General features: G+C 27.9%; 1 protein-coding gene across 2 annotated transcripts in view; it reads right to left on the minus strand.

Annotated features, from left to right (window-relative positions):
- Positions 1–14,287, minus strand: part of LOC107448720 (cell adhesion molecule Dscam1) — a 95,484-nt gene that overhangs the window by 66,829 nt on the left and 14,368 nt on the right. For both annotated transcript variants that reach the window (XR_015430049.1, XM_087154264.1), the window contains exon 2: positions 13,563–13,883. Coding sequence is in view for 1 of the 2 variants with exons in the window: in XM_087154264.1 (XP_087010390.1) it covers positions 13,563–13,883 (321 nt within the window). In the remaining variant the exon portion in view is untranslated. The remainder of the gene's footprint in view (positions 1–13,562; positions 13,884–14,287) is intronic.

Genomic DNA, 14,287 nt, shown 5'->3' on the forward strand with positions numbered 1-14,287 from the left:
GACAATAAAACCATGTTTTAACCAAATCATACCAATAAAACCTTACCAAATGTTATTAAAGCTCTAGGGTAGAAATTACCATGCTTTTTTGTGCTTGCATTGAGTTAACAAATGCTTTTAATTTGCTCATATTCTGGCAAGTCTGACCATACTTTTTGTTTCAGTGCAAAATACTAACCCATATTCCTGAAAAACATGTTTTATAAATGCGAAACTATTTAAATGGAGAGTAAACATTATATAAAATCAGACAATGTTTGTAAACTTTAAACTGTGGTTATTTGGTTTCTCTGAATGAGAGTACAAATTTAGGTAATTCTCGTGAAAAATAAATTTATTAGACAACGTTATAGTATGTTTTTTTGTAATTTATTGCAATAATCATACATAATAAACAAGAAATAGAGGAATTAGGTTTTGATTTTGTTAAGTTTTAATTGAGTTTAATTACTAAAATAGTGCTTCTTTATAACATATTATTTCGTTTAACTTGAGTATTTTGCAGTTTCCATTTTTTTTTTATGTAATGTGGACTTTTAGAAATACTTCAGTGTTTTGAACATTTTAAATTTGCTTAAATCTTAATTTAGTTTCAAGATGTAGCCATTTTATATATTTAAATAATGCTCAATAAAATTAATTATACAATAATGTGTGCGATTTAATCTAGCTAAAGCTTGACTTAATTTATCCCCTTATTAAGTTTGTGCAATGCTAACCACACAGCCACTATGATGATGTTGGTTACGAAATCCTACCGTTTAAACTTCCATACCTTGGCTATTCTGGGAATAATTTACATTGTTATAGTTGCTGCAAAAATGAACAATTCTATATTTCAGTTTTGATTAAATCCCCCCCCCCCCCTAGATTGTGTTGTAAACATTATTTTTTTTTAAAAATGAAATGGTTAAAACGTAGGGCTGTTATGAAAATTAATTTAAATTTATGATCAAGAAATTTTCAGTTCTTCCTATATCTTTTTCATAAAGGTTTTAATTGTAAGAAAGGGTAAAAAAGATAGGCTCTCCCTTCTTAAAAGAGTTTAAGTTTTTTTGAAAATAAAACTCCCAGTACCTTTCGTGACTCTAACAAAGTACAAAAAGAACTAATGTTACTCACTAAATCTAAGCTCCTGCACAAAAAATGGTTTCGTTTTAATAACGCCCAGAAGAAAGAAGAACAGGAAAAAAAATCTCACTTGGAAATTTTTTTCCTTGAGAAAAATTCTTCAAAGTAATTTTGGAATAAGAGAGTTTCTTCCGTGTTTGCAGAAAAAATACAAAAGGTTCGTTTACAGGAACTTTTAATATGTTGTAGATATTGTGTTGATTTTGATCTCGGAACTTCTTATGAGCAATCTAAAGTACTGTTTATTTCTACCAACTAAAGTTTTCTTAATATATTGCAGATATTAAGTTTAGAAGTTTGAATAGAGTTACAACTTGTTTTCTTTTTTAATGAAATATTTTCTTGAGAAAAAGGATTTTCTGAAATGGCAGTTGTTGAAAAGTATGGTTGACTGTTTTCAATGGAAATATCAAAAGTAATATAATTAATTCCGTTATAATAAATAATTAATTATATATGTATGATAATTTCTGAATTAAGTTTTTTAGGCAAACATTTTTGTATGTGATGTTTATAATTTTTCAGCTTGCTTTAAAACAAATAATTTTTGAACAATTTTATTAAATTTTACGATCACAGGCAAATTGAAAAAAGAATTTGAAATCAATAATATTTTTTTATGTTGATTAAAGAATGAATTTAGAAATTAACTAAATAATAACACCAAAACTAAAATAATAGCACTTAGCATAATTTTTTAAAAAGAATATTTTAATCTCCTTCTTTCTTGTCTTTCTTCAAATGTATAAAACAGAGTTCAGAGTCAGTTAATAAAATTTTATATTTTTATCATCAAAATTGAATTCTTTTACAGCAGAATTTCATGTAATCAGCAAGTTAAACAAAAACTATCTTAAAACTTCATAATTTGTTTTTGAAAAAAAAACAACCTTTTAAAGTATTTTCGTGCAAAGAGAATTTCTTGCACGAACTATTAAAATACTGTTGATATTATGTTGACTTTGCTTTAATTGTAGTAATAGTTATGAAAAAAAAATTATTATCACACTTTTTTTCCCATTTTTTTCAGTAAGTTTCCGTTAGTGATTATATCTACGTAAAATAAAATAAAATCTGAATTTAGGAAATTAATACCTGGTATATTCTTATAACACAATCAGATTGAGTCCTAGTACTTAAAAATCTGATCATTAGGGAGCGAAAGTTATTCAGAGTGATAATTTTGTAGCAAGGGCTGAAACCATTCAGAGACTTTTATAAACCGAATTTAATTACTAACCCTCAAACGTTTTTTTTTAATCGAAATAAATGGGTCTTATTTTGTCATTTTTAAGGTATCCGACTACGCTCAGACCAACATTTTTGAAAAATCAATATTTTTCACAATATTATTGTAGTTTATATTGTAATATCAAGGTAAATAATCACGTTGAATTAATTAAAATGTATAAGCACAAGAATATGTTTACTTAAAGTGATATTTTTAGATAATTTTAATGTGAATAACTAATGCAAATAACTTAGATAATTTTAATGAAAATAACTTTTAAAAAAAATAACCAACGGAAAACACTCGACTCAAAAAACTTTCAAAAAACGTACAAAAGCGTATGGAATTGTACTTACAGTAATAAAATTTTCTGAGCAGCGTATAACCATTTGAAATGTTTTGAACCTCAACTTAAATGATATCATAAAATTCATGTAAATTAATGTATGTTAAGCATATTTCTCTTTCATTTCTTTTCTCCATTATTTATAACAAAATATGTCCTAAAACAAAAAATAATAGAGTTCTGAAGGTCTGTTGCATAACAAAAAACATTCCTTGAAAGCCTGAAGACAAATTTATAATAATTATTTGAGTTATGTTTTTCTCGTAAAAATTTTTTTAATTTTGATAAAATGTAATTAGAGTTTAAAATTACATTTTAGTTGAAAATGTTGAATGTTTGGCAGCTGCAAGCTACTATATTTCATAGGTGGCACATTTGCTTTGCTTTATTTTCATATTTAATGCCTGGAGTTTTCTGCAGGGATATTTTAAAGTAGTTAGTGAATACCGTAACGAATTTAAAACCAATTTAGCATTCAACAGGAGAACAATTTTTGATAAGACAATCTTATAATATTTCAACGCTTTAATATGCATGTAAAAAAATCTAAATATAATTTTTTCAATATTTAGGCAAAAAATAAAACTATTTTTCTGTAATAACGAATTAAAGATACCATAATTCCGAACATACTAAACATTTTATGTGTTACCAACAAAAAATAATAACAAACCTTCTTAAAATATAATTCAGATTATCAGCGGAGAGTCTAGGAGCGCTTTTAGGAAGCAAATTATTCAGACAAAACTTCACACAAATAGAAATGGAACCAGAATTATTACCTACATCATTTTTTGTAATTTCTTGTAAGACCATCGATTATTTTGTGTTTCTTATTTGACCGTCTATTATTGATTGCTATAAACTAAAATTCTGAATCACATTCAAACAGTTTTGAAAACTAGAGGAATCGAACATCATTTTAAGATAGTAAGACAAAAACGTGATTTTTTTGTCAAAATACTCGTTTTAAGTTAGTCGGATAACTTAAACGAATCTTGAAAGTTGCTATGATTAATTATGGTTGTGGTTAGTATTGCCAAATATAAATAATGAGGACAAAAAAAAAGAAATATTTGAATAGTGTCTGGTCATATGATCAAATTTACACTAAGTTAGCAATATTTAAGAGACTATTTAATTTGTTAATTGTGTAGACGTATAAAGTCAAGCACAAAAACGTACTTTATTTGAATAAATATAACTCATTTTTAGAAAAATTGGATTCTTGACCCTAGTAGTATGATGATTGTTGCAATAAGGTAAATATGATAACAATAGACAAATCAAATGAGAGGTCAAATGCTCTGACTTCGTATTGTTAATTCTATTTTTCGCGTATTACGCCAAATCTTTCAAGATATATCGTGAATAAAAAACTTTTTTTATAAAATTGTAAAACTTGTTTTCCAATTAACGTAAAAAAATCCCATCTAAAGGAACTAACTTACTAGAGTTATTATTTTTTTATTATTCTAATTAAAATTAAAAGTCAAATAAAATTTTAAACAATAAGTTATGCTGAATTTAGGTAGGTACTTTATTTACGTCGAACTAGAGCTGCATAATGGGCTATTGACGATGATCTGAGAAACATTCCTGAATATGATTCAAAGACATGCCATTAAAATTTTGTGAGGCTATTTCCTAAATTTGGACATAGATCTGAAGGGGAAGGAAATTTTCTCCACTTCCCTATGCCCATGATACTGCGCAGTGACGGACCACATGAATTTTGATTCCACAGATTTTACAAGCACGAAAATCGCATGAATTCGGTGGGTTTTAGTGAAGATATTAGAAACTTAGAAACCATGACCCTCCGTACGTTATTTTGAAAAATTATTCAGTTTTAAATAACAAAATAAGAAATTTCTAATGTTTCATTTAAATTCAAATCTCGATTTCGAAACTTCAAACCCTTTATTCAATTTTCGTTCAAGTTTTTCTCATTTGGAATGATAAAGTTTAAACTTAAATAAGCATGTTGCAGATTGCAGTTAAAAAAATTTATTTCTAATTTGTTTTTAAAATTAATTTATCAAATCAGCTCACAAAAAATTACTAAATTAACTTGGAAAATCATAATATGAAGAGAATTTATGATGGATAAACGAGTTTAAGAACTATGCGTATTTCATTTTTTAATTTTATTTAAAATTTTAATTACTTAAAAATTTCAAATACAAAAAAATAACATAGAAAATGCACAGAAAAAGTTTTTAAAAACTTTTTCCCACTATTATAACAGAACTACTGGAACCATGTCTTTTGAAATGCGCCTATGGCTAAATCCGTCAAATACGAATCCAAGTATTTTAAAAAAGCTTTTTTTAGTTAGAGAAATGCACCTGTATAGCATCTGGTTTCAAAACTTAACGTTTCACCTTCACAATTAATTAGCATATTCAAGCTAGGGCCCTCAAACAATGATAATTCCATGTTGAGGCGTAAAAATCTTATAAGTAGATTACGCTTATTGCTTTATTATTTTTATGTAATAAGTAGATTATGGAGCTCATTATTTTTATTTAACAATTTGTACAGAGTTCAAAATAAAAATAAAAAACGAACCTCCCTGAATAAGCTTTGATCTAACGATTTTCAAATTCTTAGACTAAATTTCAATGGCTTGTGCGGTTGACCTCATATAAGCTAATTGTATAATGCATACGGTATGTATAAGTTACGAAGTCAAGTACAAAAGCACTCTTTCTCAGAAAAAAACATACCTTTTCTTTAAAAGGATTCTGATCTTACCCCCCGAAATACTCTGGGGGTATGGTCCCAAACCCGGTAACCGCAATCTGGGAAACATGATCCCAATAATTTGAGCCAAGCAGCTGTCCGCTGTTTGGACCCCTTAATATTAATTTCACTTCTTGCGTCTTTCGCTATATCTTAATAAAATTTTAAGGAAATTGAAAAATTTCTGCACGCAATTATAAAATTTGTTTTTCAAAGATAATTCAATGCAAAAATAACTTTTAGTAAATATTTATTACTTTTTATTAATTATTTAATAATAGTTATGAACATTTTTGAATTGTAAAGTATGAAATTTTACAACATTCTAAAAAATGTAGTTTTACGTGGCAAAATGCAAAATTTGAGCTAAACTTATTTATTAACTTCACAGAAATATTTTTTTTCAAAAAAAAAGTAATATTTCTTTTGAAAGTAGACTCTTAAGTTTTACCCACAAACCATTAAAATTAAATCCTTGAACGTGAAGATCCGATCATTAGATCAAAAGTTATTCAGCAAAGGACTTTTGTGTACTGTACATGTGCTCTATTTCGAATATTCTTAAAAAAAACTGAAAATTTACTTAATTAATTGCATTAAAAGTGAACTCATACAAAAGAAAATTACAAGTTTTGTTGTTAAATTGAATTATTCAAATAAGCAAATCAATAAATTATATTGAGAGGAATAACCCAATTTTTTCTGAAAAATTGAACACAAATTAATGTAGAAAAAAATTTATTGCGATGCTTCGATCTAAAGCTTAAGGGGATATTTTTTTCCCTCAATGATTACAGTTTCCTATTTTTACCAAATCAAGTTGAATTTTTTTTTCTAAAAAAAAAAAAAAAGAGCCGGCCTTGATGTAAAGCAGAATAGAAAACTTGTCGGTCGACAAATTATTCAACGAAAAGAATGGTGAATAGTGAAGGATAAAAGCTCTCCGAGCATCAAAGAAACCGACAATACCAAAGGAAAAGAATTTTCTTTCAGTAACTTCATGAATAAGTAAAAAAAGTGAATGCATTTACTGAAACAGCTGAATTGGATAACTACAGAAAACAAAATTGGGAAACTTTCTCCTTATCTACTTTCTCGAAAGAGAAAATTGCGATGTCTTTATACTATTCCCTATAACTGAAATCTCCTAAAAATAGCATTTTTGGCGCATAAAGGAATATCATATTGTTTTGTGCAGTTGTTAATATTATCAGTTTGTAATTTGGGAATATTCGGTTTATGATGTAATAGGGTACGATACATTGTTGCAAAAATGTAAGTGTTTTTTTCTGAAAAAATAAACCACTCTATAATTTCAATAACTGAAAAAAAAGCATTAATAATTTTCTTTTAAATGGTAAAAAAAATCAGTTTTTGATATTGTTGTTATTGTTGTTGTTAATTTACGTCGCACTAGAGCTGCACAATGGGCTATTGGCGACGGTATGGGAAACATCCCGGAGGATGATCCGAAGACATGCCATCACAATTTTGATCCTCTGCGGAGGGAATGGCACCCCCGCTTCTGTAGCCCGACGACCTGCAGTTTTGATCCTCTGCGGAGGGAATGGCACCCCAGCTTCTGTAGCCCGACGACCTGCAGTTTTGATCTCAATGTACTTATGCAGAAAACAGAAAGAATTGCTAATTGCAATTTGCTAAAGAAAGTTTTTCACATTTGTTTGAGCAGTTTTTAATGTTATTCCGAAATGTGGGCGCATTCTGTTCATGCCATAACAAATTACGAGACATTGCCTCAAGAAACTAACTAATTTTTCTACATGAAAATTTTACGTAGTTTTCGGTTTTTAAAAATAAAACTATTAGTAAGAAAAGCAAATGGTAAAAAAGTACTATTTTACTTCAAACATAGTCCCTTAAGTTGCGTTTTAAGTTTATGAAATCGAAGATCAGTAAAATGTAAGCACCCCATTTACTTTTTGAGAAATAATGCGTGTAGCTTGTTTGAAAAATTATTTCCTACATTTTTGTTGCTTCCTTTGCTAGCTTCTAATGATAAATAAGTAAATTCTTTTTTGTAAGTAAGATCTTACTTTTGTTTAGTTCCAAGACGCAAAACAGAAATCAGTGAATCACCCATGTTTCACTGTTTCTTCAAAGTTTCAAATACCGAAAAGAAATTTTCAAAATATAAAAATGAAAAAAAAATATTAGAAAATAATTTAGGGATAATTTATTCTGAAATTCTTCCACTAATTTGATTGCATTTTGGTATTTTCCGATTTATTTCAACGTTTGAAACTTCATAGCTTAATCTAGGTTTGCTTAAACTCACTAATTCTGCACTTTAAATTACTTATGGAATTAAAATCGAATTTGAGATTTAAAGTTTCTTCTACGGTATGGCATTCTCGTAAGCATCTCCTCAGAAACGCGTTTTGGAACTGAAATACATTTCGTTTTGTGCATAAGATTTATTTAAGTCTCTTCAATTCAATGACAAAAGGTATGACTTTGGGAATATATGATCATCATTGCGCACAATCCTCCTTTACTTCTCATACAAGCTGCTACCCATTCATCTGAAACTGAAGGACTGAGTCTCCACTGAGAATAATGATCTAGTCCTTTTAAATGACCGTTCAGTGACTTTAAACACTAAGCAATCGTTTCAAAATACTTTATTTAAATATAACACCCACAAGATTTGATATATGTCAACGCTTAAGTATCAAAATTTAACACAGCACTAAAAACATTAAAACATTTTTTTATTGATAATATGTGATTTAAAAGAAAAACTCTTGAAGAAAAAAGCTTTATTTTTTCACTCTCATAAATCAAACCCGTACTTTTGACAAATCAGAAAACATTGAGCTATATTTTGCTAATTTTAAGAGTCCTTTCGTCACTAAATCATGCGATTTGTGACGAAACTCCAACTCTAAAGCAAATGTCGAAAATTTCTCCTCAACTAGGAAACTTATTGCAGTGCATTATGATAGATTAGTGGTCGAGGATTTTAGTTCATAAAAGGATGATCCGTAGGTTCGAGTCACGCATTGGGCATGGCCCATGAAATCAACAGCATTAAGCAATGGACAATCATAAATTAATAATGCCACCGATTATATTCCAAGAGACACTATGAGTGCCGCATTGGAATTTATTTATTTTTTAGAAATGTAGAGTGACGAAATTTTTCTTTTATTTTGACGAAACTCATTTCCTCGAAGAAGTGCCGATATTTATTTCGTTACTTTGACAAAATCTTTGCTCAGAGCATATACCAGGAAACGATTTCAACGAAAATGAAGAAAATTTCGTGATATTTGAGAATCCATTTTTTACAGTGTTTAAATGAAAACACCTAGATTAAAGCATAGTATAAAGTTATTTTAAAAGTTTTATTAAGCTTTTTAATTGATAACATAAATTAAAGGCATCTTTTGTTAATGTTCGTAAATGGTATTCCCTATACTCAAAAAGATGTGTTAGTATTTTTTTTTAATTTCGTTAGTATTTGTTAGAATTTTTTTTTTGTAGTTTCAGTATATACTTACCTAGTGCCATTTAAAATCATGCATTGATAAAAGTATTAAACTTGTTTCAAAACATGAATTTAGCATTCATCTTATTAAGAAAATAACTTAGAATTTGTTGTACACCGTCAACCAGTCTTTCTTTCCTCATATTTTTACCTAAAAAGCATAAAGTGGGTACATGTGCACCCGATCGCCATTTTAAAGAATAAATTAAGGAATATTTTCAAATATTTAAAAATTTCACTCGAAATACTTAAGATGATATTAGTAATAGAAATTTGAAATTGTAGACCAGATTGTAGAAATTTTATACTGCTGTTATGCGCAACATTGTTTAATTGTTTATTTTTATTGAAGAAAACTGAGTGCATTTGTATTCACCTAAAATTTGATGCTAGTTTTAAACTAAAATTCACTAATGCTACGAATACGGACAATCAAAATATTTTCAGTTCTTAATGTATAAATATTAGTTACGTTAGATAGCTGTTAACTTTTTTTTAATATTTTGGATAAGACAAAAATTTGTTAATATACCTTATTTTCTCTTGGAAATAAAACTTAGAAATTAATGAAATTTCAATTTTATAGCTGAAAGTTTCTATTACTGCTTTTCTTAACTATTACTACTTATAAATTAATTTTTAACTGCAAACTTTGCTTATTTTAGATTAACAATGTAAAACTAACATTAAGAACAAAAAAGTAGAACTAAAATAACAACTCTTTTGTTTATCTGAAATGGCCATAGTATTAATACTTTAAAAAAAACATATTATTATAGTTAAGTCTTAAATATGAAGCTTAAAGTATACCAAAAGAAAAAAAATTATTGCAAGTGTATTTTTAAGAAAAATATCTCCACATTTTAGGTTGCTTTTGTTATGTTTTTATTTTTCAAAAATAATGTTTAGCTGTTTTTCTAAGAAATAAATTAAAGTTCTTATAAAAGCTGTCGTTTAATTTTCTGGAAGCAGACATTTTTTAATCATTCTTTTACATTTATCTTACAAAATACCTTTGCATTTCATTCCTTAAGTACTTTTTTAAGAAAAGTGTTTTCATTTTGGTGTTTTTAATTAAAACTCCAATTTGAGTCTCAGAATTGGAAAGAAATGATGATATGCCGGACACAAAAACGGGGTCTCATTGAATTCTAGAAATTAGAACTAGGATAATACACTTTTAATCTCAACATTCCTACACGTATAATTCAAAATGATAACGAGTCTCGCAGAATAATTTAACACAATCTAATCTTACAGACAAAAAACTATTTTAGTTTTATATTGAACAAGAGAAATACGGATTCTTTTAAAAGTAATTTAGGGATTAAACTGGAATTTTCAATACATTATCATTAAACTAGGCGAGCACACATTCTTTTTATCGTAAGTTTTTCATTTTTATTTTTTCAATGTTATCGTTTTCTGACGATTTTACTTTAAATTAAAATTCTTAAGAATGAAATGGCGGAAAAAGAGTCAAAACTCTTTTTTCTTATTAAAGAGTTAAGCTTTGTATTGTAAAATGATTTTTTTAATGCTGTTCAAAAATTTTGTTAATAATTTAATGAAAATAGTTTTCCAAAATTCAAATCAAGAAGCATTTATAAAAAAATAAAATTAAACATCGTAGATTCAGTTAAAATATCAATTCAAAAAATGAACGCTGTCATTAATAATAATTAAGTAAAGTTAATTAATTTCGTTTTCAATCAATCTGTTTAGTTGATTTGGAATTGTTTTACACGTCATATTTAAGCTAAACTAACTAGCAATTGGTGATTAATAAAAAAAGTAATAACACCACTTTATTCACGCACTGCACTGCTATAATTTTTATTAAAGGGAAATAGTAGAAGTAAACCCCGATCTCTGCACCATGCTTCCTATCTACCCAGCCACACGTTAACATTTCTAGCTCTGGAGCCATTAAAGACATTGCATTAGAGTTCCTTCCAAACCACTATGAAACAATCAATGAAAATGCAGTCCAATCAGAGACTTAGTCTTTAGCAAGAGGATATGAACCCCAGATAACGCTATAATAGGAAAATACTAAGCCAACAGACTGATTGGGAGACTCTTTCTCTCATATTAAAAGATAACCATTTATACAGTTTATATAAAGAAATTCTTCAAATTCAGTTCCTGTTAGTTTTTGCAGGTTTGATTATTGCGCATCGATTCAACTTTTCAAAAAATAAAATTATATGGGAGGTATCAGAATACACTGCAACTGTGATTTCTGAAACAATAATGAGCTAAACCTAACCTTAGTAATAATAAACCTAACCTTAGCTATTAATAAGCTGAACCTTATTAATGATAAACGTTTTATTCTTCTTTTTTTTAATGGCTGTCATTAGGGGTTTGTCCCATTGGCCACAGAAATGCCAGAACTGCTACTATCTTCTTGTTACCCAGTGGGCACCTGTGACGAAGCCACGTCAGTGGAGCAGCGTCACCCACGTCACACAACCACAAACCCGTTTATAGGGCGGGTCACATTCACATATTCACGCAAAGGAGAAAGGACATAGAACACAGAGAGAGAAAGAAACACCCATGCCCTGAGAAGGATTCGAACCCGCGGCCAATGGCTCCGTAGTCCGACACAATAACCACTCGCCCACCCGGTCGGCATTAATGATAAATGCAAAAATCTAAAATTTAATTTTATGATATCCTGGTTTAATTTAAACGGAATATGTACTTAATTTAGCATCTTATTAAGTTTACAGGAATTTTTCACTATAATAAAATTTAAAACACCTATTTTTTCATGACATACTTGGTCTAATGTTACTACAAAAGGTCTAATGTTACTACAAGAAGATCATATTACTTTTGGATAGTGCTAATTACAAAAGGTCAAAAGATGTGTAATATAGTGTTACAAAGGAGAATAGCAACAGATTACAACATAACAAATAGCAACACATTCAAAGTAAAGAATTGAATCCATATTATTCTAGTACTATACATAACTTTGTGACTCATTCAAACTAATTTTTTTTTTATTCAGATACCGATACATTATTCTAGTATTAAAAAAAATATATATATATATATATATATATAAATTTTAAGAAAAAAAGCTAGAAGCGTCAAGCACCATCATAACACCTTGTACATTTATGGAACATTATTCAATTATACAAAAAAGAAAAGTGTTTCTTGAATAAACACATTTCTTGAAAAAAAATCTTCATCTTTTAAAATAAATTAAGATTCAAAAGTGTCTTTTTTTCGAATTTGTGACATTTTTTAAGGAAACGAAACTATTGTTATAAAAATTGTCGCATCCATGATCCGAAGAAAAGTATTTTAGTAATAAATACTAGTAACATTTTTGTAATGGTTAAGCTGAACTGTTTTTCTTTTTCTTTAAACATTTTGAGTTATAAACGCTGAGTTTCTTCATTTTTCAAGAGCTTTATTTCGTTTTTCATTATAAATTAAATAAAGATGTCACAGTGTTTTTTTTCACAATAATTATATTTTTCTCAGAAATCGATATTTAATGTACAACTTTTAAAAAACTATTCCGACTATTTTTTTTACATTCTTTATAACAATTTTTTTCGCATTTTCTTTTAAATTGTTGTACTTGCATTGTTTAATTTTTTTCAGCTTAATATTAATTATATACATTCAAAAAAAGTCAGTACGTAACCTATGACAAAGCTTAAAATTTGTTTTAATTGAAAAAAAAAATTAAGGTTGCTTTTATTTTTTGACGATGAAAAAAAATTCTAGATCAGTTGTCCGGTTATTAAGGTACACCCTTTGAAAAAACTATTTCACTGCATTTTATTTTAAATTGATGTAAATATATTGCTTAATTTGTCCGGGTTAATAACAATAATACACATTCAAAATACATAAAGTCAGTACATAATCTATGATAAAGTTTAAAAGTTGTTTTAATTGAAAAAAGTAAATAAAGTTGCTTTTATTTTTTTGTTGAAATTCAGGTTAGGCTGTAAATTAAAATCATTAAGAATATAAATTTTTCAGAAGTATTTCGACCAAATTAAAGTCTAAAAAATTATTTAGATAAATTTTACAAAAAAAAATATTCAAACTAGCTGGAAACAATTAAATAAACGTTAGAAACTAAGTAATTTAAAAGAAAGATTAAACACTAACTGAGTGCGACAGAAAAATTTATTTTATCCTTATGGTATCTGACCGAAAAGTAAACTCCCGAAAACGATACTAATTTATTTTTGCTCTGCTTTGAGTATCCTATCTTTTTTTTTTATTCGAATAAATTAAATTTTTAAGACAAATAAAATTCTTTTTCCGAAGTTAATTTTAAATTTATATTCAACTTTAAATTTATAATTTTAGGTACCCTGCTTACCAATTTTAAAATCTAAAATTCTAATTGAAATTTCTTTAAGTAATGTGTCGAGACCAGTCGGATACTTTTAAGATCTTATTTATCTTATAAAAAGCTTATAAAATACATATTAGTTACTTTAAATAATTTGAATACTAGAAAATAGCTATTTATAAACCATTATTCTATCATTTTCAATAGTCTGGAAAAGATAACGGTTTAATCTATTATTTTCATGCCAACTCACCTGCTCTGACATGAACATCTCTGCTACCAATTACGCCAAATTTATTGGATGCTTCGCATCTATATATGGAAGCATGGACGTCTGCTCTATAGTTTTCACCTGAAAATGGACTTAAAACAAGGGAACCATCATGACGAGTGTATCTTAGACCGGGAACATCTTGTAAAATTTCTCCATCGTGCTTGACCCATCTGATTAGCGGAATTGGTTGCCCACTTGCACTGCAAGGTATCACCGTGCCACTCGAATTGGAAAAGTCGACACGGCTTTGGGGTTCCTGTTTAAATTTTGGAGCTTGGTGTTGGAAATCCATACATAAACCTAAAATAAACAAAGTTTCATCGCTTTCAGCATCATATATTATTATTAATAGTCTTATCAATGCTTAGTACAATCAGTACACATTAGTACAATCCATAAATTCAATTAGTACAATTTTTATCAAATTAACCTTTGAAAAAACACTTGACATTTGCTGGTAATAAATTTTACAATTGTTTCAAGGATCCCAACTTAAGTATGCTAATGTATAAGTATGTAAAATAAAATGTCAAGATTGTAGTTATATGAAATGAGAAATGTGAGAGTTTATATTTGCCGTATTTTTGAATATATTTGTGAGGAAGAAAGAAAAAAATCTAATATTTCTTAAAAAGAAAGAAAAGAGAACTAAGCTAAAATTACAGCACTGAATGTTAATGACACTTCGAGTTAAAAGAAAAATA

Source organism: Parasteatoda tepidariorum, chromosome 10 (assembly GCF_982258835.1).
Source record: "Parasteatoda tepidariorum strain Cologne lab strain chromosome 10, Ptep-v5.0, whole genome shotgun sequence".
NCBI classification, from domain to species: domain Eukaryota; kingdom Metazoa; phylum Arthropoda; class Arachnida; order Araneae; family Theridiidae; genus Parasteatoda; species Parasteatoda tepidariorum.